This window comes from Canis lupus, chromosome 19 (assembly GCF_048164855.1).
Source record: "Canis lupus baileyi chromosome 19, mCanLup2.hap1, whole genome shotgun sequence".
Lineage (NCBI taxonomy): Eukaryota > Metazoa > Chordata > Mammalia > Carnivora > Canidae > Canis > Canis lupus.
Window position 1 is genome coordinate 14,032,142 of NC_132856.1, and position 26,784 is coordinate 14,058,925.

The following is a 26,784-nucleotide window of genomic DNA, read 5'->3' on the forward strand; positions in this document are numbered from 1 at the left end:
GCGGGGTTGCTTACCTTCCAGTGTCCTCAGCTGGAGAAATGGAAAAATAGAACTCACCTCCCAGGACTTTGGTGAGGCTTGAATGTGGTAGGTTTTAAGCCACGTGAGCATGTGCACACACATGCACAAACACACACGTTGGAGCATCATTTATTTGATGAGCCAGTGAGGAGCAGACTGTGCTGGGCACTTGCCCACAACTCCCTGGGGCGTGTGGGGTACAGGCACCACTGCTAACCACCCTGCACCTCACCTTCTGGCTCCTTAGGGTGGACAGGACAGCAGCCTATTTGCCTGATTAAACTCTGGAGAAGTAAGGTATGTAAAGGTGTTAGCAGCTGGCACGTAACAGGCTCTGATAAAATGTGGCTCATTCTGCTCACAAGAACCCTGGAAGTGGAAATCATGTGAGACTCTGATGCGAGCTGCTGATCCAGGACAAGCCCGGGCTCCGGCTCTGGCCTCTTCAGGCCAATCTAAGTCCTTATCGCTCCCCAGGGTCCCTGTGTAAAAGTCCTACAGCTTATCCTGGCCATCAAATCCAACTTGACTATAATTATAGGAAATGCACACACACAGCTACTATGTGCAGATGCCACTTTAAGTACTCTACATGTCTGAATCCACACTGTCCACCCCATGTATATGGACTGCTGTTGTCATTCTATATAATAGATGGGAAAACTGAGGTCTGATAAGATTGTGTACCTTGCATGACTTGGCACAAGGCTCATGGGTGGAGTTAGGAATGGAATGTACCTCAAACAGTGTGGGTCCAGAGTCCCACTCTCAGCCCTGGCGCTCCCCTGCAACATCTGGACAGGATGCTCCAGGACTCTCACCACCACTGATCAAGGGCATGGGTGCTCCCAATACCAAGGCTCTTCAGGTGCCCCCTGGGCATAAGGGCCCCACCCAGCCTTGTCAAGAGGGTTACAAACCCACAAGACTTCATAGAAACAACCACCACCAACCCTTACAAAGGGGCAGTGTACTTTTTTTAAAGTAGCTCCACACCCAGCGTGGAGCCCAGTGGGGGACTTTAACTCACAACCCTGTGATCAAGACCTGAGCTGAGATCAAGGGTCAGACCCTTTACCAACTAACCCACCCAGGTGTCCCAAGCCAGTGTGCTTTACTACCGGCAAGGTACTTCCGATCTCAGGGCTCTCTCTCTCTCCTTGTTGCAACTCACAGTTTTTCAAAAGCCCCATCAAGGGGTCTCAGGGGCAGAATCAGCGATCTCCTTCCAGACCCCATCTCAGGGTCAGCAGAGAGATGGTAGCAGTAGGGATGGAGGCCATCTCGCTGAAACCCTCCCGCCTCAGGCCTCCCCCACACCAGCGCACCCCAAGCTGACTGCATGTGCGGCTTAGCCTGTGAGGTTAGGAGAAATGAATCGCCTTGCTTAAGATACCAGAGAACTGGTTCCAGAACCTAGAGAGATTCAGATAAATGGCAACAAGAATTGCGAATGAGTCAGTGCCTGAGAGAAAGGAGGCTAATGCAGAGGGGAGAGGGTGTGGGGGACAGGACTAAACCACATGGCAAGGACAGTTCAATAGAAGGTGTGACAGACAGACATGGAACGGTACTACTCAGGGCTCAGCTGTGGAAAAAAAAACAACACAATGTTTTTATTTGTCTAGTTTTATAGTTTGTCCTGTGTGTAATGTACATGTGTGAGTATATAAATGAGAAACAAAATGACAATTCAAAAAAAAAAGAATCTTTTAATAAAAATTACTCATAAAAATCCTAATAAATTTCAAAGAACAAGATATTTCTTAGTACATTTATAAAAGAACATTTGGTCCTTTTACAAAAAGCTCCCTCTTAATTTAAATACACTTCTTATTTACAGATTAAACATAAAATATCATCTATAGTTGCAAAGCATATTGCACATTACAGAGAGAGAAGCATGTGTATATTTCAATAGGTTTTCCCAGAGTTTCCAACTCCAGATTTTTTTGTAAAAACAGATTTACCTTTTTTGTGCATAATAAATAAAAATGCAGCTTGTGTTTTGCCATTTAAAACTAAAACAAAATACCTTTTAAAAATATTATTTCTCTGCCTCTCAGAAAGAGGGAAAGGGGGTAATGAATCAGGAAGGTCCACAGGTACATTTTCCCGGATTCACATCCAAACTCCAGCAGGAACAGAACCCTGAGCCCTGCAACACCTAGGGACGCGCAGCCCAGCCAGCCCACCTTCCCTCTTTCACAAGGGTCCCTGCCCTGCAGGGAAGAGGCACTAGAGAAGGAGCTGGATGTCTGGGAATGGAAAAGGAAAGAAGAAGATTTTCTTCAAAAGTCCCTGCTCAGGTACTCTGGTTAGAGCCATCATTCAGCCCTACCATTTCACCAGCATTCAATTTCAAAGTGTCAATAGAGAAAGACCTCTGGAGCCCTCCAGAGAGAAGAAAAGGATGTCTGACGTTCAGTCCACAAGATTCAAAGCAAAGGATTACAGTTTGCAATCATTCGGTAAACTGAGCTAAGAAAATAGCTAAGAGGGTATTTTTCTTTGCTGGGGGAGGGGAGGGGAAATGAGGGGAGAGAGGGGGAGGGAGGTAGGGGGAACCACGTTCAGGCCCTCAGATCGCATACAGAGCCTCCTCTACAATTCACCTACATAGACACAGCCCTCGTGCATAGACACACAATGACTTCAGTGATGGCACGTGCCCCTCGAATCCGGGATAGCCTGGGACCAGGGATTTGGAGGCACAGACCGAGTTTGGGTAGAAGAGCTGGAACAAACTGTAGAAAGATGTGAAAATTGGAAGCTGGTTCTTCACCAAGGCCAGCACATCCGGAAGCCAGCCAACACTTCCTTTGTCACCTACTGTTCCAGAAATGGACTTCCTTGGTCACATCACCCAAAGTAGCAGTGCCTGCCCTGTGCTGACTGAGAACTGTGGTGGGAGATCCAGACTCTGCCAAGCCTAACTGCAGGGCAGCTTTCTACGACAGTTTTGCAAAACTATTTTCCCCCGTGTTGACCAAAGCAGACTCTAGACACTTGCTACACAGGGAACTGGAGGAGGGGGCAGGCTCACAGCTGTTCCAAAGGATGACATCTGTTCAGGGATCAGGGCAGTCCTGGCACAAGACACTCCCCTCCTTGGCCCTTCCCTACCTGACATCCTGCAACACAGAAGAGAAGAAACAGCAACTGTCCTGCAAGATACAGCACAGGTGTTGACACTCTGATTTCCAAAAAGAACACAAGTAAGCTTTGACCTTGGCTCAGAGAACCTTCCTTTCACGACTGGCACTAGACAATACTGGGCCTCTAGTCCCATAGATAATGGGCTAGGTAACATCAAACTTTCGACCAGGTAGCCCAGAAGCTCAACCAGCAGGACTGGTCTGCAGTAAGGCCCTCACCCTCAGGCTCACCACCTGGTACAGGTCAGAGCCCAGAAGTCAAGGGGGCTTGAGACTCATACAGAACACATCTCCTGCCAGCCTGTGGCCCCTGGCTTATGGCAGTGGTGCTGAGGCACAGGTCCCTGGTCTGAGCATGAGGGGGATGGAATGCCAGAGCAGGTGACAGGTTACGGGCCCGGATGAGAGGGTAGTGTTGGAATGCTACATATCGATGTCACAGAAGCTGGAGACAGAATCCAGCAGAACCACAAGAGAGAAAACGGATACGGAGGGCCCACTTTCTTCCCTGACGTGCCCCATCCTCCCAAATGGGACGTTCATGGTCCCACCTCAGTGTGCCTGGACAGAAGCTATGGGGACACTCGTGCCTGTATGCACATGGCATAAGTAAAATGAGGCATTTTTATTTTACCAAGTCAATGAAAACACTTAAAATATAGAGTATTCTCAAAATGTTCTATTCAGTAGATGAGACAAGGTTGATAAAGAGAATGCTTCTGAAATAAAGAAAAAAGGTAAAACAGAAGCATCTGATTTTACTTTACAATTTGCATAGTAAATATTTAAATGACAGAGGTGATACATTTATTACTGAAAATCCCTTTTTTAAAAATCACCAAGAAAAAAAATTAAAAAGATAAAATAAAAATCACCAAAAACTGAATTCTGTATCTATTAAAAAAGAAAACAAAAACCAAAAAACAGTAACACTGAAATTTTCAAGAAGGAATAAAACTTCTCCCTTTGATTGGTATGCAATGGCTCAGACCACACTTCTGGTTTTAAAAAATGAACAGGAAATCATTTGAAGTGGGCAAGCAGAGACAGGTGAGCAACAGGACAGGTATGGCTGGAGGTTCTTAAGAGACTTCTACCTTTTGTACCAGGATTCATTTCAACCTCAGATGTTACACAGAAGCCAGGCTGAGGGTTCAAATCCACCTCTGCTCTGTATGAACATTCAGCCTAAGTTCAAAGAGAGACACTTCTGTTCTTAGAAAGAAGCCATTCTAGCACAACTTCCTCCTAATGCAGGTTTCCTTAAAATATCAGGCTGGAAGGCAAGGACTGGCCAAGAATTTTCCAGAGCCTTACTAACACTCATCCCTTCCCCTTTTTCACTGTGGTCCCACCATGTGACAATATGAAACATGCCTGCTAAAACCCAGCAGCAGCTGTGACATTCAGCAGCCCCTACCAAAATCATATAAGGCACTAATCTAAAGCCTGTATTACACAGAGAAACGGCTCAGGGATGCCAGAGAGTCATCTGATCATTTCTTTCTCCCTGACTTAATTAATTGGCACAAGACACAGAAAACAAAAACAAAATAAAATTCTAACCCAAATCCGGTCAGAATTGAGAATCCTTGGTTAGTAAATATGAAATAGATGGAAGCTCAGACATTCTTAGGTATTTTTCTCTCTCTAAAAGGCACCTGGTTCTGGAACTATGAGAGTTCCTCAGGTAAGTTCAAAATAAATGTAATACAGCGTCCAAAAGACCTAGCTGTGTGACAACTTAAGACACTGCCTTTTGAAATTCAGATAAAAGCTATTCATAAGCAATTAACTTGTAACACTGTGAAGATACCTGCGGTGCAAATGAATAACTGAATGATATTCCCCCGTGTGATCCAAAACCGTCAGTGAGGGAGAGCCAATTGTTTAATGAGAGAGAGAAAGGAAAACAAAATGCAATAAATAGGGATGAACCTCAGGCCCTTCGCACAGAAATTTCGTTCACAGTCCTCTAACAGAGAGGTAGCAATACTGCAGTCACAGCAAGTGCCGGAGACAGGAACACACTGGTTGGATTCCAAAGTGTGAAGCTATGAAGATCCACTCAAAGATGCCTCATCCACACTGTGCTTATAAAACCAGCATGTCATAAGAAGCCAATCTCTATGTACCTTCTTACTTTAAATTATATCCTTAAGAAAAACAGAGCATTTTATTGAACAGAAAAGAAACACTAATATATGCAAGATTCTGTTAGGTGTGTGTGAGGAGTGGGACAGAAATTCCTACATCATTGCAGATGGCCAGACTTCCATCCTCTTCTGTCTCAGACTGGATCTCTGCACGGCGCGGGTTCAGCTGTTTACATCCCGTATCAGATGAGGCCACACAGAGGAGAGTAGATCAAATCAAGCCAACCATCTGGTCAATCTGCCGCATATAGATGCTCTTTAAGGGCAGGGAGTATCTCCTCTCGTCAGGAACACGATTGCACTAGAAAGAAAAAAGAAAGAGGAAAAATGTAAACTTTAAATTAAAAATCCAGGTATTAATTGCTCAGGGAATAAAGTAGGATTTCTCAACCTGGGCCCTGGTGACATCTGGGGCCATCCTGTGTGCTGCAGTATGGTTAGCAGCATCTCTGGTCTCTCCCGCTAGATGCCCCCTCACCCTTACTCCCCTAATCGTGACAACCAAGATCGTCTCCAGACATTGCTCAATGCTCTTTGAGGAGCAAACCATCCCTAGTGGACAGCCCATCACAAAATTTAAAAAATTTAATATCTGCAATTCAGAGGTGAAGAAGTAGAGACCTAGGGAGGCTAAAAAACATCTGTCCCTTGGGTCCTTAACTTAATCCATCCAGAATTTTAGAAAATACTCTAGCTATATGAAGATACAACTGGCCTTCAAACAACACAGGGATTGGGGCACTGCCCCCCAGTGTGGTCAAAAACCCACAGAAAACTTCTGACTCCCTAAAAACTACTGATGGCCTACTGTTGACTGGAAGCCTTCCTGATAACATCAACAGCTGATTAACATGTATTTTGTATGCTGTATGTAGTCTATTCTTACAATAAAGTAACTTAGAGAAAAAAAAAAATGTTATTAAGAAAATCCTAAGGAAAAAAAAATACATTTCCAGGATGGTACTATATTTTGTCAAGAAACACTGATGTGCAGTTCAGATCTGCAATGGTCAAGGGTCAACTGTCCTGTGGTTTTTCTGAGTTTATGGCTCTTTTCATCCACAGCTAAAATCCTAAATGCCTGACAGAGTTTTTTTTGTTTTGTTTTTCTTAAAGTAAAAGCCCTTTCCCCCCTGCAAAGGAGATGCAAGTTTGAGAACCAAACACATTTATCTGCAGTTTCCACATACATTCATTACACACTTGCCCCCAAAGAAACACATTCCCACCCCTCTGAACTACCTCTGTGCCCTGTTCCTCAGCCTTGTAAGATCAAGGCCAACAAACAGGTCCTTCAGTTGGCCCCAAACTCTCCCCAGCTGTGCATTTGTAGGTGCCATTCCTGCTGCCTGAACAGCACTTCCTGGGAAGCTCCTCCTCATCCTTCAAGGATATTCAGAAAAGCAACCTCCGCCAAGAAACCCTCTGTATTTTCCCTGGCAGATTAACTCCTCCCTCCCGTGTGCTGCAACAGCACTTCACACAGTGCCTTACCAACAAACACCCAAGGAGGAGTGGGTCTCCCCACTAGGCCATGAGCCTAACGGAACCCCTGGGACGGGCCGACATAGCAAGAGCCAGGCACAGGATCAGGTCTAAGATGAGTGTCTCCTTCCCGGCCACCTGCTGGTTCCAACAAGAGCCAGGATCCTCTCTGTGCCTCCCTTTCTCCACATGTGAAATGAGGAGCCCAGAGGCACCTACCCTCATGGGGCTGCTGTGAGAGGTTAACATGCACGACCGGTTGGATGCCGGGGCCTGGGCTTTGGTAGGTATTATACACAAATGTTAACTGTTACTATTCCTCTCCCCCAGCTCTCCTCCTTCCATTTCCTTCCCACTTAGGCTGTGTTCACCTGGTCTACACTGCAGGGCCTTATGGCGATTTGGGGGAGTTTGCTCTGCTCTGGTCCATCAATAATAGCTCATGGCCCTTCAATGGGATGCTGAAGGCCAAGTACAGAAGCACAGCCTGGGAGGGCGGGGTGTCCACTAACCAGGGCAGTTTAGAAGAAGATGGAGAAATCTTGACAGCATAGCTTTTTCTGAGCAGAGAGGTGGCATAACACGGTTTGACTTTCAACTGATGCAGGGTCTCCTTCCCCATCCTCACTTTCAAACCATCCTATTTGACTCTGATCAATACAACTATCTCGGACTCCTACCACAAACTCCAGGACTTGTTTCCAAATCTTTCCTGTGTTCATCAGGACGATCGAAGCATGCTCAGTGAAACCCTGCTTTAAATGAAACCGAGTTTCTTCTGCACTTCAAAAAGCATTTCATTAAAAGTCACAATGACTGATGAATGCTTTTTTCCCCCTCTCCTGCTGGTGGGTGATTTGGCTGGGCCTCCTCCATTTGTCCTTCCAGCTCTGCTCTCCGCCCTTCCCATCCTGCTCTGGCCCCCAAGGCCAATTTGACAGATTAAACCAAAAGGTCCCTGTGGTCTCTGCCTTCTGGTGAGCATTGCCAATGAGAAGCTCCAGTAGATGAGAAGGGAAGATGGTCAAGGGCTTACTCTGCTGGCTCTTTCCCACAAGGTCACTGAAGCCAGCTAAGAACAAGACTTCGCTGGGAGACCCCCTTGCTCTGCACACCTCTCCCCATCCAGGTTCCCATGACCATGAGCCCCTGGAGCCCCTGCAGCCCCTACAGCTAGGAGAGAAGTGGTGCTGCCCCCAGGGGTCTCCACATCCTGACGAGATCCACGTCAATGGCCTTTTGGGAAACTCCCCTCCAATTGACCCAGTCTGAGTAGGCCACCAATTTTTCTCTCAGGGACTTTGGATGACAAGTCTGTATTATTTTCTCCTCCTCCACAGGCAAGCCAAGCCTCCCCCTGGAGAAAGCAACTTACATTGGAGCTGGAGTTGATGACTTTTATCTCGGGTGATTTAGGCCCGTGCACAGACTTCCCCTCTGGGTCCTGCCCTCCCTCTTCAGAAAAGAATTCCTTCCAAGGAGATTCCCGAAGATGTTTGTCCACAGATACAATGTGTCCCTCGGTTGTAAACATGTATTTGGTTCCAGATTTGTGGACTGGATTCTCCTCATCAAATAGCTGGTAAGAAAGGAAAGAAAAAAAAAAAAAGAAAAGAAAAAAAAAAGATACAACTGATAATTGTAGCACATTTGTAACAAATTCAGACGAGTATGTCCCAGACCACTCAGGGAGTAGAATTTACTGGGTCCTCAGGCTTTTCAGGGACAAATGGGTAAAAAGGTGATTCCCAACTGTGGCTGCAAAGCAGAATCGCCAGTTTTGTTTAAACTCAAATGCCTGAATTTCCCCCATCCCATCCCACCCTGCTCAAACCTAAAGATTCAGAAATCCCAGGACTGAGACCCAAACTTGCTCTCTGGATGACCCCCACCCATATGCTCCCCTGAGAGTTCTGGCACTAGAATTCTAGAACTACCTCCAACTCACACACACACGTAGGCCCTGAACTGGAAAATGCTGGAAGGGAAGAAGCATACACTTTATCTTTCACCACATCCCAGGGCCTGGTAGAGCAAGACACCTGTGCCACCATCCCATTGATTCCCGTCAGAACACAGGCCAGGCTGTGAGGACAGAGGCACACAGGGCAGTGCCTTCCTTCAACAGTAGGCGTGTGACAGGAGCATCCAGAAAGAACACCTAACTGAATACAGGTCAGTGGGTGGAGAAGGCAGGTGTCAGGTAAGTGTTAAATGAGCAAACATTTAGAACGGAAATGTCAGTGATGGAAGAAACCTTACAGTCCCCTGAAGCATTTGGCAGATGAGGAAAAAAGAGGCTCAGCACAACTTGTCCATTTCCACAGCTCACAGGAGAAGAATAGGGTAGGCCTAGGTTTTTTCACCCCAGAGCCTATGTTCTTCCTTCTAGAACAGCCTAAGGAGTCTCCATCATTTGCTCTAGAACTTGCCCTGTGAACACTCCAGGCATTGAGGGCTGCAGAACGGGGACGCACGCAGGGCTTCTATCAGCCTGCAGTGGCCCACCTGGCCCTGACGCAGGCACTGATGGAGAAACCTAGGCCCCCACAGGGATGGGACGGCAGGGTGGCCATCTTCCCGTGGGCACACCTCCTGCGCAGTGTCCCCTGAAAAGCCACACCAGATTAGACTGGTAATTCCAAACCGTGGCTTTGTACCAAACCACAAGCCATTGTCAAAATTACAGATTCTTGAGCCTACTCCTGAAGATTCTGATTCAACAGGGCTGTAACTTTAACAAGGGCCTAGGGTGTTTCTGATCCAGCTGGCTCCTGGGCCTGGGAACCAGAGACCTCAATAACACGGCCTGTCACTACAGCTCATTTACCTTAGAATCTCAGCCTCCACACTGTTTCTGACCCTCTGTGCCTTGAGGAAGTATCCTTAAGTACAGCAGTAGAGAAGGTAGTAGAGTAGCCACATGCACATGCCACTCATACCATGTGTGCATGCTGCAGAGTAGGAAAGAGGCAAGAAAAAAAAATAAAAAAAATAAAAAAAATAAAAAAAATAAAAAAAATAAAAAAAATAAAAAAAAAGGAAAGAGGCAAGAGCACTGCAGAAGTCAGCACTGGGAGTGAAGCCTTAGCTCTGCCATGCAATCACCCCAAAAACCCAGGCAAGTCACCTGACCTCTCCGTGCAGATAGCAGCTCCCATTACGGAAAAAAAATGAATGCTGACAAATGACCTTAAAGGTTTCCTTCAGGTCCTGTGACTCTGTCTCTTTCTATACACGAGAAATGTGGGCCTGGACAGAGAGCCAACCAGGCTGGGGTCTTAGCCACACTCACACACATCAAAAGACTTAAAAGCTGTAGATACTGCCGCTTTCTCAAAGAAGCCTTCCCTGATTGCCACCACTCAGGTGGGCGGGTCCTCTATTAACCGTGACCATGGCTTATCGGTTGGTCGTGATCAATCGAAAGTTCATTTGTTTGTTTACTTGACGACACTTCCCCCATGAGGTTAGAAACCATAGCGGATGACAGCAATATGCTTTTGTTTTGATAGTACTGTGTCCCTGGGCCAGCACATGTCCAGCACGGAGAAGTGCCCAGCGAATATATGCTAGATGGAAGATCAAATAATGCATGCTCCAAGCAGTAATAAACATTTTTGGGGTTAACCTTCTAACACACTTACCAGATACAAGTATTTACAGGTCTCACTGAGAAAGAAGCTCTCCATCCGGTCCTCTTTGGATTTGTCTATGACATGATGCAATGTAGCATACCCACACCTGCAAAACAATTGCCCTATTAGTCCTACCTCTGCTCCTTCCTGCTTGCTTATTAATTTAAGAAGCAGAAATAGACTATTAACAGAAAAATCAACCAAATTATCAAATACCATATGAAAAACAAATTAGGTTAGATTTAAGAGCTATCCTTCTACAGCCTAGACTATTTGCAAATTCATTAAAAAGTGGTTTGGCTGCAAAATCATCAGGTTAGTTGTGGAGGGAAAGAAGGTGGAGGTGGTGGAGGGTATCTGCCAAGAGTTAACATGACACCAAGAAAAGGACTGGCAACAAATTTAGAACTGATTGAAATTTTTTGTCCCAGTATCTGTAGAACTGACTTAATGGGTAGTCTAAAATACTATTTTGTAATAAAATAATTAAGATATGCTGCTAAGTTGAAAAAAAGCAGGTCCCAAAATTGAAATACAGTTCTTTTTTAATATATACATACATACACACATTATACATACAAATATATGAAAATGATTGTAAGTATATAAACTTAAATGCTGATTGTGGTTATCTGAACATGGAGATTATGGTGATAATAGTCTACACCTCCATATTTTCTGTAATCTCTAAATTTTTAGTACATGTATTATTTGTAAAACTAGGGAAAATAAGTTACTTAAAAAGAATATACATAGTCTACTAGAATCTTACAGAAAAAAAAAAAGTGAAAAAAAATTAAAAGTAATTCCCACATAATGGACCTGTCCTGCTATGCAAAAAATAAGCAAATTCCCTAAAGAATAAACATTAATGACCTGTTCTATAAATTAAAGTGCAAAACAGAATACTTCCCCAGAACAACTGAAAAGAAATCAAAAGTGGCCAACAGAAAAAGGAAGGAACTTAGGAAACTAACTTGACTTTTGTGTACTTTTCCAGACTCTGCAGAATATCCATTCCTACATGGAGGTAGAAGGGATTCTTGGTTGCCTAGAGAGAACATGAGAGAGTGTGATCCAGCAAGGGCCTGGAAAACATGCCATCAATAAACATTACGGTGACTGCAGGAATCTCCCGAGGAGGTGAGTCACTGGCCAAAGGCAGGCACAGCGCCCAGCTCTCTTGATCTTGAAGGGTCATAAATGTTCAAGAACTAAGATGTTCTGTTGGTTCACATCAAAGTCCATCTACAGTGTGTTTAACCTTAACCAGGTCAGAGGCAGTCCGCCCCGGGATAGAACAATACCCCGCTCTGGCTCTCCAGCTCCCCACCATAATCAGAAATGAAATAACGCCTCACTGAGAGTACCATATGTGAGAACAAATCTATTCTTTCTTGCCTCAGAACTCCCTAGAAACATAAGATGCAAGCCTAAGGCCACAGGACTCAGCCCCCATTCCATGTGTAGCCTTTAGAGGAAAAGCTGAGAAGAACAAGACTCTCAAACAGGAGGCCCCCACACTTTCCTCTCAAATTGCCTGATGAACTCAGTCCCTAGGGTCGCTTACTCTGCTCCATGCTCTTATATGGTTTCATTAGGAAACCAATTTTCTGAGAAAATGAGACCTGTCCACCACATCCAGTTCAAAAGCTGGGAATCGTCTTTATTTCATGCCTAGTGCCAACCTGCAGCAGCATATGCAAACTACTCTGTCTAAGGGCAGCAGTCTGTGTGGGAGGAGAGCACAGGGAGTGGCCTCCGAGGGTGGAGCCAGAAAGCTGCAGGTTTCTCTGCCTTCTAAGAAAATAGTCAAAGGGAGAAGAAGCTGAAAATAGGAAAGAAGAAGTGACAGAAATGAAGAGGTATAAACCCAAAGGCAACAGACCTAAGCTTAAGAGAACTCCGGTAGCACCAGGCATGGCATCCTCAGAGCACATGGAACCTGACTGTACACCCAGCTCAGAGAAGAAAGCCCGGAGGCTATCTTTGCCCTCTTCTGAGAGGTCATCTAAGACTCACACGGTCTCTCTTTACACGTGAGGACTTTGACCAGTTTCATAGGATTTTTCCCTTTTTCCTCTAGAAGCAAATGGCACGATTCAGTGTTCATTTTATCTTTACTAAATCCAAACCCCAGTACTAATCCTACTACCAAAACTCATAAAAATAAGTATCTTCTTGTCTAGGCTTGCTCCCTGCAGGCATCTGTCACAGGTCCCCTGAGGTGCACTGAAGACAGGCTTTGTAGAAAGCTGCTGTGTTTGTGAATGGATGCACACTCCCAGTGTGTATAGACGGACGGCAGGCCCAGAAGTATAAATATCTGCCTTAGGCTGCGGGGGAGACTTCACAGTTAAAGTGACAACCTCTCTGGCATTAAATTTCATGGAAAAATGAACACTATATGTTTTTTTAAGCGTTAAACAAAAATAGGCATTCGGATGAATCCCAGATGATTTCCTTTACCCAGAAAAAGAATTCCTTTCGTCTGAATAATTATTACACAGACCAGTGTTCCACAGCACATGAATACAGAACTATATCCCAAAAAAGAGTTCTTTGGCCAAACAGATCTAGAAAACATTGAGTACTAAGTCCTCTTTCATGTGTCAGGGTGGGAGAGAAAAGCCCCATGGTACAGGCACAATGGGCTTTGGAGAAGATTAGATCCAACAATTTGGTGTGAGACTTGCAGACACCTTCTCTGTCCCAGGGAACCATGAATCACACTAAACACCGACAAGCCTATGGTTAGGTGGCAACCGTATCACAGTCACTAGGAAACAACACACCTCTACACCACTCAGCCAATGTTTGCTAAAAACCAGCTGCTAACATTTAAATACAAACTACTGATCAACAAACTCTAGTACCTGGTAGAGGAGATATGTAGACTCCACTAGCTCTGGTCTCAGCGGGTAGAAGAGCACATCGGGGGCCTGGAGCTGCCAGTTATACCTCTCAGGGAGGGCCCCGTAGCGTTTCCAGATGGCGTAGTAAAAAGCATGGAGGCAGATGGCATCTTCCACATCTCCTATCAGAACCTACGGAGAAGACACAGGTCACCAGGCTAAGAATCTTTTTTCAGAGCGGCAAGACATAGTGGCAAGGCCCTGGGCTGTCCCTCTGCCCCCCGGTTCTCATCTGACCTGACTGGAGACAAAACATGGTTGGAGACAAAATCAACCCAAAAGGAGCAACCCAGGAAAAAGGATGCCCTCCCTAACTGACTCACAATTCCAAATTGATGCAAACTGCATGGGACAAGAGGTTTACCATTCTTATGAGCAAAGAACAAACAAAATTAAGAGACAGATGATTCAAAAATCACACTTTCCAGCCATGGTTTTACACTTACTTAGTATGGCTCTGTTCAATATTCTGGGGCTGATCCCACAAACAGAATAATCAGGACATATATTGTGCTACTAACCTCCCAAATCCGGAGGAGCCAGAGAATGCTCTGGTCTCAGAGAAAGAAAAGAGAAAAAAAAACACAAACGCTTTCCAATGACAGCTTTTTCTTGGTAAACATGATCACAAGATACCTGCAGCCCGGGGAAGAAGGCCTGCAGAGAGTCGATCCAAGTGTTCATCAGCTGCCCACTGAACATGTTCACATTGACATACAGCGGGGGGTCTCCTTCTCCTTCATTACAGGCTTCCCGACTAAGGACCCAAGCAGAGTGGTCAAAGGTGAAAAGAAAGATCACTGACAGAGCTCCAGCCCAGCTCCTCCCACAGCTCCTCGCGGTTAAACTTCAGTGGAATCAACATTAACGCTTTCTCCTAACTCACTCTTTAAACCTTTGGAGATAAACTGCCTCTACCTGTTGATACCAGACTCTAGCATAAGGTAACATCTACCATAGAATAAAAGTTCTTAATTTAGCCGTTGTAACTCATCAGGGATTTCACCATATTTTTTGCAGAAAACACTTGGACGTTCAGGCTTACGAATACTGCCACATAATATGGTATCTAGCATGGGTCTTTGCTGGATTTGACTGGAGTGGAAAAGCCTCTGGTTACTTCTCCACACAAGAGTCTCTTCTCTGATAAAGTCCTATACCAGGGGCCCAAAGGAACGAATGCATAAGCAAGATGCTCAGGGATCATCACTCAATTTAGTTTGGGACTTTAAAAAGCAAAAATGACTAAACCCTGGCCAGACGGCCTCTTACTAAAACACAGCCCTCACATAAGGGGTTCCTACAACAGCTAACATAGAAATGAGTCTAAGAAAACCCTAAGATGCAGAAACTCAGTAGCTATTACTTGCAAGGGACATTTAATAATAAAAGCATATGAAGAAAGAAAGGCCCAAGGAAGTAAGGTGACATCGGGGTAGAAGCCACTGTAGCTTTGAATGGCACTCCTCTCCTGCCCCCCTGATTGTACATGAGTAGTAGCAAATAATGCTGTTTTAATCAACAGAGGGGGGACATGTGGTAACTGTCCTTCCTCTCATTAGGTATAAAGACCAATCCAAACAAGTCTTTGAAAGTAAAAAAAAACAAAACAACTCAGTAATTGTCCTGTATTACAGCTCCATCTGCAATTAAAGCCCCAGTGAAACATAGGCACATGTCACTCCTTGGGACAGCCAGTCTCCACCATGGCCCCAAAGATCCCTGACTTCTGGCAGTCACAAAGGGTGTGACTTGTACGGCCCCCTTCCACACTGTGTCAGGGTTCGTCTGTGGGACCTATAGAGCCAGGCAGAAGTGCTGGTTTGTCATTTCAACAGTAGGTCATGACAGCACCCTTTGGTCTCTCTTTCTACCTCTCTCAGATCACCCACTCTGGGGGAAGGCTGCCACCATAACCTGCCTACAAAAAGGTCCACATGGCAAGGGATTGAAACCTGCCAACCAGCAGAGGCATGAGCCTACAAGTGGGTCCTCTGGCCCTGACCAAGCCTTGACAGGGCCATAGCCCCTGCCGACAGCCTGGTAACAATCCTGTGAGACTCAGGGCACTCCGCGGCTCTTGGATTCCGGAACCTTCTCTTGAGTGAGATAATGTGTGTTGTTGTAATCCACCCAGTGCTGGGGTAATTTGTAATGCCACAGTGGAAGGCTAATATAGCTAATATAGCTCTTCACCCCCAAAGGTCCAATCAACAACTAGGAAATGGGAAGATGAACGCCGAGACCAAACAGTGCTGTGGAATCATGGTGAGAACGCCACAGGGGTTTGTTTTACAGGGCAAGAGAGGAGACGCACCCTCTTCTCAGGTAGTTCTGAATACTTCGGTATGCTGCATTAAACATTTCTAGGTCTTCCTTTTCTCCAAAGAGAATGTAAGATTTCAAGAGGTATTCATAGAAGGAGTCCAGGCCGGCGCCCAAGCCGCTCTGCTTGCCAACCCAGCGGCCTGTCTGAATGTTCACCACGTTGCCTGCAAAAACAAAGAGAGCCCGTCGGGCCCCAGTTACACGCCAGGGTGCCCTCCTACTCCAGCCCCCACTGCTCTTCCACATCCTTGTGCTTAGCAAAAAAGTGAAGGCAGAAAGAGAACGCTTAGCCCTCACGTTTGTATCAGTCTCATCAGGGGCACAGAGAGCCAGGAAATCTTTCTGAATATAAGGTGTTTAAATACTGGGATAAAACTGGGAAAAACACTTAAGACACAAGAAAAGTAAAGTTGTCATTTTGCCTTTCCAGATTAACAATGCATTTCAAACGCCAACTGAGTGTTCAAACCTTTGACTTGGTAATGCCATTCCTGGGAACTTATCCTTTGTGAAAAAAAAATGTTTTTAAGAAAAAGTATTGTGCTGTTCGTCAAGAATTATGAATTGTATGATTTATATTATCTGTAAAATGGGAGGGGGGAGAAAAAACAGAAATAATCCAAGTGTCCAACACAGGAAGAGTTAATGGACTATATGTAGATTTTAAAAACAATAGCTATGAGAAAAGAAATAAACCAATAGCTCTGAAAACAAGGTAACGACACAGAAAACCTGAACTGCCAAATGTAAGACAGAATAAAAATGCTTATTTATATTATAGGTTGAAGGTATATAAACACTTGCACATGCCAGACTGACAGAGTGTATGGAAATTTAAAAGGTGACAATTTGTGGTGACACTGGCAAACCATTTGGTGGTAGGGTAGCAATTTGGGCAACTTTTTTATTTCCACTACTGTTATTAAACACAACAAATATGTCAATAAGTTTAATAACTTAAGGCATAATCAAAAATCACTCGTGGGGCCCCTAGCCAGCTCAATCAGTGGAGCATGGGACTCTTGATCTCAAGGTCACAAGCTTAAGCCCTACACTGGGCACAGACATTACTTAAAAAAAAAAAAAAAAAAACACTTTCAAAAAGCAATGCTCTTGCAGTGACACTCTATGGCTCTAGGACAACCAATCAGGTTGTCCTAGAGCCATAGGTTTTTTCTTAGTGTAAGACAGTTTAAAATAACATCTTGAATAGCAAAAAACTAGTAATTAGTGAAGATAAATGAGGAGTACATAGGGATCCAGTATTTATTCTACTTTCTCCCTGCGTGTATAGGTTTGAAATATTCCAAAATAGTTTAATATCTTGACTAGCATTCTCAAGAGGAAAAAAAAAATCCCACCTAATATAGGTTAATCTGGCCTTTCAACCTACTACCACACGCCCAGGGTTTTTTTTTTTTTAAAGGGGAAAGCCACTCTACCAGTAACACTAAATTCCTAATTTAGAGCCTTATGTTAAAATAATATAACCTGCCTTAGAGGCAGTTCTTTTTATAGCATTTCTATTAACAATTATTTTCAAGTAGAATATGCCAGGGGATTCAAATCAGAGGGAACCCTCAAATGGCAAAAGCATTATTCTTTCCCATCAAATGTTACAGCCTCACTCTAAGCAGAAAGTCCCACAGAAACTAGACATGAAGACACTGAGGGCCATTCTTCCTGAGGTGTCAACTGTCCAGTTCAGCAGTACAGACAGAAAGAGTGGAGAGGACGTAGAGCCCTAGAGAAGAGGAAAGGAAAGGGGACCAAATGTACACAGTCCCAATGGCCTGAGAAGGTGCCATCATACCTAATAATCCCGTATCATTGCTCCGCAGGTTCCAAAGGGCTTTCACAGCACGTCTGGCCACCCACTCAAATGTAGAGTCCCCTAGGAGTCGGCTCAGAATCCCAAATTCCACCAGGAGGGAACCAGCTCCTGCTGTGCACGTCTCATTATTGCTGTCAGGAGGAACACCTGTCTTTAGATTCACCTGGGGACAGGAAGAGACAAAGGATTTGTGGCAAGGCGTGATGAACCCTCAGGGCTAGAAGGCCAGGTCATAGCCACTAGATTCAACAAATGAATCAAACTTACTACAGTGGACTCAGCTCACTGCCTCCCATGTCACACCTGAGATAGATAAGGGAGTTAATGCTTAAAAGACACAAACAATGGGACACCTGGGTGGCTCAGCAGTTGAGTCTCTGCCTTTGGCTCAGGGCATGATCCTGGAGTACCGGGATCGAGTCCCACATCAGGCTCTGCAGGGAGCCTGCTTCTCCCTCTGCCAGTGTTTCTGCCTCTCTCTCTGTCTCTCTCATGAGTAAATAAATAAAATCTTTAAAAAAAAATAAAATAAAAGACACAAACAAGACAATAAGGACACCAGAACCTTGTTTGAATAAGAGCAAGTGTCAGGGGAATGGTTACAATGCTATTCGCTAATCTACCTCTTTCTAGCACCAGGCTTTGGCATTCAAAAAAAAGGCCAGCTGTGGAATCCCTTATAAATTTTAAGTGAGCTACTAGGAACTCACCCCTGCTCAGCGAACATAAACAAATCATGGACTAGTAGACAAGGGAGATACAGGAAGAATGTGACAGCCTCTTTCATCACTGAGGCTCTGTGGGCTGGCAATTCTCTGCTGGTTACCTAAAAGCCTGACTCAATTCCCAAAGGAGTTCTGAGCTCAGCAAATTGCATGCCACAAAGATATAATCTCATTCCAGATCTTGCATTTAAGTCAGCAGCTAACTGGCTGGGCTGTGCAGGCTTTTACTTGAAAGATCCACGTGAGGCATTCCCAAGAACATTCACCAGGACCCTAAAGTACACACATGAGGGTCTTTGGGGAAATGTACTCGAGCCAGAAATAAAGACAAATTCCCCATGCTATTCTATAGCAGGAGATATAAATCTCACATGCAGCAGAACTTCAGAATACTGAGCACAGGAACAAAAGATTCTTAAAGGGAAGAATCAAAATATGTCACTGTATGCCTGACATGCAGTAGGTGCTTGGTAAATGCTAAAGGAATTAAAAAATATATCATATTTAGGGCCAAATTCTCTCAAGGACACAGCTTTCCTCTTTCACATTACCTCCCCTTTTCCCCCAAATAAATTAATCAAAAAAGAGTTTTAATTCAGGAAGATGCAGAAATGTCAAACTGGTCTACCTACCCGAGGATAGGGGATCCCTGTCTTGGTGTTTTCAAAGGCAGGGAGGAGGCGCACAGCCAGATCGTGAGCCATGTGCAACAATTCGTTATCATAATCCTTAATTGTCATGTCACCAAAGGGCTGCTTGGAGTCAGTTATTATTCTGTGGGCAGAAAGGAGGCTTCCTAGGACCCTAAAAGACAGTAAAAGACAGGATGACAAGAATACAAAAATAATAAAAGCATGTTGTTTGTCAGGGCATACAAACCAGTTTAGAGTGACAGCTTCAAATCCCCTGAACTCAGAGCTGCCCAGAATCAGAGGAACTGAACTGAATGGCTCCTTGAAGGTCTTTCCAGCCCTGATAACAAGTGACCGATTCTAGTTAACCACATTACTGGAAAGGAGAAAGAGAACCATTCACCTGAGGCTGCCAAGAATAATCTCACTTAAAGTAATAACTAATGGCTGGCAGTCTCCAACATCTCATCAGAAGGGAGGGTCCTAGCCATTCTCAAAATAAACATTACCTTTCCGTATTCATAAATGACTCTTGATTTCTCTCACTCGGGGAAAACACTTAACCATACCGGAAACAGGAAAGGTCAAGAGAATAAATAAAGGTCAAGAGAACAAATACTAACTGGCTTTTCTAGTTTGGGCTCCCAAGCAGCTGAGAAATTCTCCACCTTCTGGTGAGGAGGCAAGGTGAGGAAGAGGAAGAGATGGAGAAGGTGAGGAGAGGTAGCAGAAGGCCACCGGCTCAGATCTATGTCTCCATGGGCCAGGAATCATGGGACACTTCAATGATCTCAAATGGACTGTGACATGTGTTGGTACAAATGTTGTCATAACTTTAATTTTAAATAAATGACATCTAGAATGGTATGCAGGAATACAGTTTTCTAAATGAAATGATAAAAGAGTCACAATACAACAACCTAAAGAGGCAAGAGGCAAGGTATGGAACATGTGCCCAATACCTTGGTGGTAGGAGTGGAGGGGAGGAGGGAGGCAGGGTGGGGGCAGTGGGGTGGGGAGAGAAGAGAGAGTGGCTCCAGAGGGGAAATACACCCAAATGATAAGAAGGGGTTCTCTGTGGGTGGTAGGTAAGATGGGAAACTTTCATTTCCTTCAGAAATACGTAGGGGTTTTCCTAGGACGCAGTGAAGGAGACCAGACACAAAGTGACAGAGAAAATCTGCCTTAAAAGGGCACCTATCTCCCACCTTTATTAATGCATGAGTCTTTCTTTTTTGGCCCAAAATGAATTACTTTGAAATGACAATTGTTCCACTGTTGATAAAGCCCACAAGGCAGAGGAAAAATGGACACAGCGTCCATAAGGTCCCCACAGACGCTACCTGGGACAGCCTCCCAGGAATTCTGCTGCTTACACACACAAAAAAAGCCTTCAATATACTTCATGTACTATTTTACCTTATTGTGGCCTCAAAGACTTGGACGGTGGAATCTTTGTCAAATGAAACTGTGTTGATCACTAACTTGACTGCTTTCTGGAACTCAGATGAATTTCCCATTATCTTTAAAAAGAGGAACACAAACCATTACAACAGCCTGAAAGGACACTGAGGGACCACTTCATCTAAATGTCTGTATGCGGTCTTGCCATCCATGGGAGGACCGGAAACACAAAAGGTAGAAAGGCATGGTTACCTCTTAGAATATATTTCGGGACAGATGGCAAGCCCATTTCCTGCAATTCAAGAATCCTGTCTCCAAATGGTCAAACTGTGAAATAATTCCTCCTGAATCATTAGTACCCCTCACCTTCCCACTTGACTCTCCCTCAAACTTTGGTCTGATATGATTTAACATGCAAGGCACCAGAGTTCCTAAAACTCTTGAAATGAGTAAAAATAAATCCAAAAGCCAAAGCAACAAAAATACAGCTTTCCCTATGCTCCTCAAATAAATCGACAGCTTGGGTGCTTGGCTTCCAGGAGACCAAAACATCTGTAAAAGTGACTTGTTGCTGGTTATCCAGATGTCTAACACTTTGAGAAATAGTAGCATGATCTTTTGGAATACAGCATTCAAACAAACAAAACATACAAATAATCAGCTCCATGTCCTTTTTAAACAGTAATCTAAAATTATGATTCCTATTTTGGGTACATGACTATGATCTCATACTAAGCTGCTCTTTCCTATCTGAAGTGCAAATTTGGTATAAAATTTTATGGATTAACTGAACCAAAATGCTTTCATTCTGTTCAAAAATCTAGGACAATCCTGGGACTTTAAGGACATCATAAGGACACACACACAAAGGAAAAACAAATAATTTCATCCAGACACTATTTATTTCAAGTATGCCTTATCTCTTAGTATTTATTGGTCTAATACATCTTTTTTTTCCCCTCTTCATTGTTATTTTGTCATAAATATGCAGGGCAAGTACAGACGTTTCTTTCCTGACTTATAGTTCTTTCTTTTTAAAAGATTATGCAATAATGCTACAAGTTGCAGCCAGTGGTCAGGGGACTGCTATCTTCTGAATGATTCCACAGCACATCTGTTAAAGCCTGTTTAAAATGTTAGCAAGAGAACAAGAAAACCTCAACTGAAGTAACACCTGAAAAATAAGCCTGAAGTGCTAGCACACTGAAGACCGGATATTCTACAATGAAAACCACAGAAGTAGCTTTGTTTCCTTACAGATGCTTACCAGCAACAGTATCTGTTAGCAGCTGCAGAGGCTGATATGATCTCAGATCAAGTGGAGGATGATGCTGAAGGAAGCCAGTAACTTTCAATTACATATTCTAATTTACCATTTTAGTTACACAGCTAGAGAACACAGTAAGCAGGCTGCGAAATCATTCACTCAGGCTTAAGAAAACCTGGATTGGACAAAATGGTTAAATCGCCTTCTTTACCGCAGGACCTCTCAGAGCCTTTAAAATGCTGGTGTATTCTGTCGCTAATAATGGGACAGGCATGCAGAATTTCTCAAGTTCATTTGGGAACGCAATTCTTCATTTAGGGAATATAACCTTGGAAATAGTGTTGGGAAATGCTGAATCTGTAGAAACTCATTTTTTTGAACACATATCTGCACTTCTACTATGTATCAGACACTTTTAGGTGGAGAATGCAGTGAACAATAGAGATTAGATCTCCATACTTAATGAGCACAGCAGAGGGATACAAAGACACAATGGAGGCCAAAAGAGAGAGAGCAGGGACAAGTGGTGCTCTTCCATAATGTATATGAGTTTGGGGAGACTCTTTTTTAAGCAATACCTGTAAGGCTGAGTCAGCCTCTGGTATCTTCAACAAGTTAGCTCTAATTAGGCTGCACAGACTTGTCTGGGCACATTGTGATCTCCGATGATACATGACTGAAGTGGAACAGCGAGAACCCCAGAAGAGAAATTGGCCCAGTAAAACATCGTGCCACCACAGGGGAATGAAAGCCTGAAGGCCCCACATACCCCGGGCCTAGGAAGTTGCAGAGCTATCGCCCGAGCTACTTCCAAGTCCTAGTCAGTTTTCTCCAGCAAACTCCTGGGCAGCTGTGATGCACATTTGGCTAGCATTACCCACCTGTAGCCCCTGACAGCTTTAAACTCTTCTCAGGAAGTTAAAACAGACAAGAGTACATTATTAAATGCAGGATTTGGGCTCGACTACGGGTAAGAATTCTCCAATGGTAAAGGCACTGGACAATGAAGGGGAGCAAAGAGGTTGTGCAATCACCTTTATCAAGGAGGTTTTAACACGCTACACTGAAATACGGTCCCTTGGAAGCAGAGTAGGAGAAGCAGACCAAGCACATGTGACGCACAGTGGGATGGTAAGGACCATGCCACGGTGCCATCCAGCTTGCAATGTGCTTCTTCAAATCTGCTCAAAGGTCTCCAGCTCCCCAGACTCCGTGAGGGAAACCATGGGATGATGGAGGAAAAGGCAGCACCCAAGTTGGCAGCCCGAGCGTGGACAGAACACGGAGCGGCACGCAGAAGGGAGCATTTCTAGAGAAGGTCTTGTGTGGGGGCCCGGGAGCAGGGCCCAGTACATACTCTTGGGGAGCATATAGCTGGATGCTATTTCGGGGGCCCTAGTGACCCCTTTTACTTCTAAGATCTTAACTACGGTACTGAACTTGAATGCAATGCTCTACTGATTTCCTTTATGGAATAAAACAGTGGGACACTGAGAGAGAAATTGGTTTTCCCAAAACAATCATACTGTCTTCTCCATTTTTTTAGGGGGATCACATTTCTTTTCCTTTAACCTTGAATGCTCTTCTCATTCTCAGCATTGGGGTCATTAAAATAAACAATGGCTATCAGAGCTATGAATACATTTTGAGTGTCAGGTTTCCCTGGAAGAAACTAAGGATAATCAACTCTAAAATACCTTAATTAATTAAAAAAATAATAATAAGGCTAAACACTTACTGCAAGAGTATCCAACGCATCAACAAGAGTCAATGAATAATTCCCTAGGACATCATTGATGTTCAGATTTGAACTGAAAAAGAAATAAAATTAAAATTAAAGAAAGGTACTTTATCTTAAAAGAAAAAAAGGATAGTAAAACTAAACACCCATCAGAAACCACAACTGCTGGCAACTCGTATTTATTCAGGGACAATTATAGGTGTGTCTTATAGGTCTTATGGCAATGGTCTTTCTATAGTGTCTACAAGTGGACCCAAGTAACCCAACAACAGTGATGACACTATTGTGCAAAAGGACATGCAAAAGGAAGTCCGGAGATGGTGACCCAGAGTCGTGTGCCCTCTCTGGGGTAGTTTTATCACCACAAATCACCTCTCTCACCAGCTCCAAAGAGTTCTGATTTCAAAAATCATTAGAAATGAAAAAAGAAAGATCCTGTCATGTGACCTACCCATGACCCTTTAATACAGAAATCAGACACTCCAGCAGGTTCCATACAAAAAGAAGGAAATACCTCAGTTAGGTCTGATTACCACTCAGCTGTGCTTTGGTTGGGGGAATAAATTAACCTCTTGATCCCATTTTCTCATTCACATCTCAAAGAATCCCCATCACCTCTACCAACTCTCAAGAGCTGAGCCAAGGCAGGACTCCTCTGTGCTGGAGCTGCATCCACATTTCTGCCCATACCTCCTGTCCCCACAGTCAGCACTCGCTTTCCCTCCCTGAAGCAATCTGAAGACACCGACTTCAGGCCTGTGGTGAGGGTAAAGCTCCCCAGTCCCTCGCACAGCTCCTTATAACCCCAAAAATGATGGACAAGGACAACGATGAGGTCCGGGAAGGGCCAGGATGGAGCAACCGGGCAGCCTGACAAATCCCGGGGATGTCAGTTACTTCCCTGTCTCATTCCTACAAGCCCAGAAAGTAAATGGCGAAAGCCTGAAAAGATGGAAAGTAAGGAGAGAAAGAGGTCAGCTGTTTACTTTTATTAAAGACCAAAGTGGAAGGGCCTAGCTTTATCTCCGACAGCAGGTTCACTGACATTATGGCATCTTCCAGCATAGCCCCAGGCCACTGGAGCTTCTCCCTAAGTCCCTCTGATAGGGCCTGCTCTGGCCTCCCGTGTCCTTCAGAAAGTACCCCCTCCCTAGTGCCTCGGGTGGGTGAACGGCCTCACGTGAAGCAGCCCACGCCAGCTCAACACTTCACATCTGGGCTGACGTGAGCCTTCCTGTTGCTTGGCCGTATGCTGTGTCACCCCACTGGATCTGGGACAAAGAATTCAGAGCCAACTTTTAGGGACCTTTTTTTTTTTTTTTTTTTTCCCAAAAAAGCTCTACAGAAGGGGGCTATCGAGGAAGCCGGCCTATCTTGTCCCTCACAAGCCTTGAGGCCAGCACTCAGCAGGCATGGAAAAGTGCATCTGCTTCTTCTATTTGTAGATTCTTTCTAAATAAAGTTGTATAATTGCAAAAGGTCCTCTAAAGACGAGAGCTGTGAGTTAAAATAAGCATGTCAAGGGCAATGCCAGCCAGAAAGGATACAGGAAATGCGTGAAGTTGAAGGAGGTCAAAGTAGACACAGAGATGTCACGCTAAGTCTGCCAACTCAAGAACATTCTGTTGGGTTTAAATATTTAACTGCACTGCTCTGCAGCTCAGAGCAAAGTGGGTTCCAATGACCCACCTCATCAAAAAATGGCTCCCCCACCACTTCGCATCCAACCTGGAGGATGTGGAAAATACACAGAGCTGCCCTCTCCTGAGCTGTAACCTCGTCAGGGCCAAGGTCACCCTCTCCCACTGCAAAGGCCCCTGGAAGGTAGTACGCAGATTTTAATCACTGCACTCCTTCACATGTTTTATTGTACTTCTCCTTTTAGGCTATAAGTAAAATGGACCCAGTTTTAAAACACCTCTCAATACAGTGCCCAAGCAGCCACTCATAATGAACAATTGTAAAAAATGTCACAGTAAAAAAACAATAATCTTCTACCAAGTAATTGCTATATACTCTTTCAAAATGCGCCAAAATAGAAAGGAGAAAAGAAAGAGGGGTGTGAAGGGAAATGTAGATTCCATAAAACCCTCTTGGCCTAACAGCAGCATATTACTGTGATTCCATTGACACAAGCCCACAATGTAGGTAAGACTGTGGCCTTGTTCCTTGTAGCTCCTCTTGATGGATGGCCAGCCTGACTTCGTATCTGCTAAGTGCCTCAAGCCAAGAACTTAATCTTCCAGTACAAGGCCAGGCTCACAAGTACACATCTTTCCACATCACCAGCTGGCTGAACCACAATGTCCCAGAATTAGACTTTCCACTTAACCTACCATGTGTGACCGTTCATGACATTTGCCCCAGTGTCAATCTGTTAGGTTCTTATTACCCCAAAACAGAGCTGGAAAAAGCTACAACCTTTGACAGAGATAATTTTTGATTATGTAACTAACAAAATCAAACATATGGTAAAAAAAAAAAAATCTCCCACATACAATTAACCTGTACCAGCTGTTCAGAAATCTACCTGGTACTGGGTAGACACAGACGTAATATAAGAAACAGTCTCTGTGTCAAGGGATTGATAATCTGGGGAGACAAGACAAAAGGAAAGGAATACACAACAGTACTCAATTCTCAAGCAATGTTGAAATGTGAACAGTAGCTCCAAGGAAAGGAACTGAAAGGAGAACCAAGTAGACCACGAAAAATCGTCTTCAAAAGTTCAATAGCATTGGAGAAAAAGACTTAGGTCTGACTCTGAAGAGGGACAGGATGTTAGAAAGAATGCACAGGAAGCCATGTTAAGCTAAGATGAATGGGTAGACTTGCTGACAAGTCATCAGTTGGGGTTGTTCACAGATTTGCTTTTTTACCTGAACAGCAATATGGCTAGGGAGGAAGCAAAGAAGGATCGTGCGCCCAAGTCTTGAACTATTGTTTTAATTTACAAGATTACAAAAAATATAATATCCAAATTCATTTGAGAAACTTTTGAGCTTGGATCCTCCTACCCAAACTAGGGATGTGAGAGTACTGACTTTGCATAGTAATCTGTAGCTGGACAGAAAAGTTTGCTATTTTGAAGCGTTCAGGTTTCATTTACGTCACATGAACTCCTCACCATACCTACAGTCAGACAAGACAGGCAAGACAAGCCTCAAATAAATGTGACTAAAAAAAGATACACAGCTCTAGCACCCATATTTTGTTTCTGTACTTTTTATATAATATTCTAATGATTAGGTCACTCTATATTTTATTTTTTTATTTTATTTTTTTTAGGTCACTCTATATTTTAAATGCATCATTAGAATACACTTGACAATTGTCATTAAAATACATTTGATTTTTTTTTTTTAATCTAAAAAACTATAGGGCGCCTGGGTGGTCCAGTCAAGCGTCTGCCTTCAGCTTAGGATCTCAAGGTCCTGGGATCAAGTCCCATATCAGGCTCGGTGAGCCAGCTTCTCCCTC

The 26,784-nt window shown here is 44.1% G+C and overlaps 1 protein-coding gene across 1 annotated transcript in view; it reads right to left on the reverse strand.

The window, feature by feature from the left end:
* Window positions 1–1,713: 1,713 nt before the first annotated feature.
* EDEM1 (ER degradation enhancing alpha-mannosidase like protein 1) overlaps window positions 1,714–26,784 on the reverse strand; it is a 28,443-nt gene continuing 3,372 nt past the window's right edge. The window contains exons 2-12 of the mRNA XM_072785298.1: window positions 23,302–23,374; window positions 20,312–20,415; window positions 18,893–19,064; window positions 17,515–17,698; window positions 15,691–15,865; window positions 14,010–14,130; window positions 13,335–13,505; window positions 11,436–11,509; window positions 10,468–10,564; window positions 8,196–8,399; window positions 1,714–5,636 (exon numbers count right to left, since the gene is read on the reverse strand). Of these exons, the coding sequence (XP_072641399.1) occupies window positions 5,547–5,636; window positions 8,196–8,399; window positions 10,468–10,564; window positions 11,436–11,509; window positions 13,335–13,505; window positions 14,010–14,130; window positions 15,691–15,865; window positions 17,515–17,698; window positions 18,893–19,064; window positions 20,312–20,415; window positions 23,302–23,374 (1,465 nt within the window). The 3' untranslated portion in view covers window positions 1,714–5,546. The remainder of the gene's footprint in view (window positions 5,637–8,195; window positions 8,400–10,467; window positions 10,565–11,435; window positions 11,510–13,334; window positions 13,506–14,009; window positions 14,131–15,690; window positions 15,866–17,514; window positions 17,699–18,892; window positions 19,065–20,311; window positions 20,416–23,301; window positions 23,375–26,784) is intronic.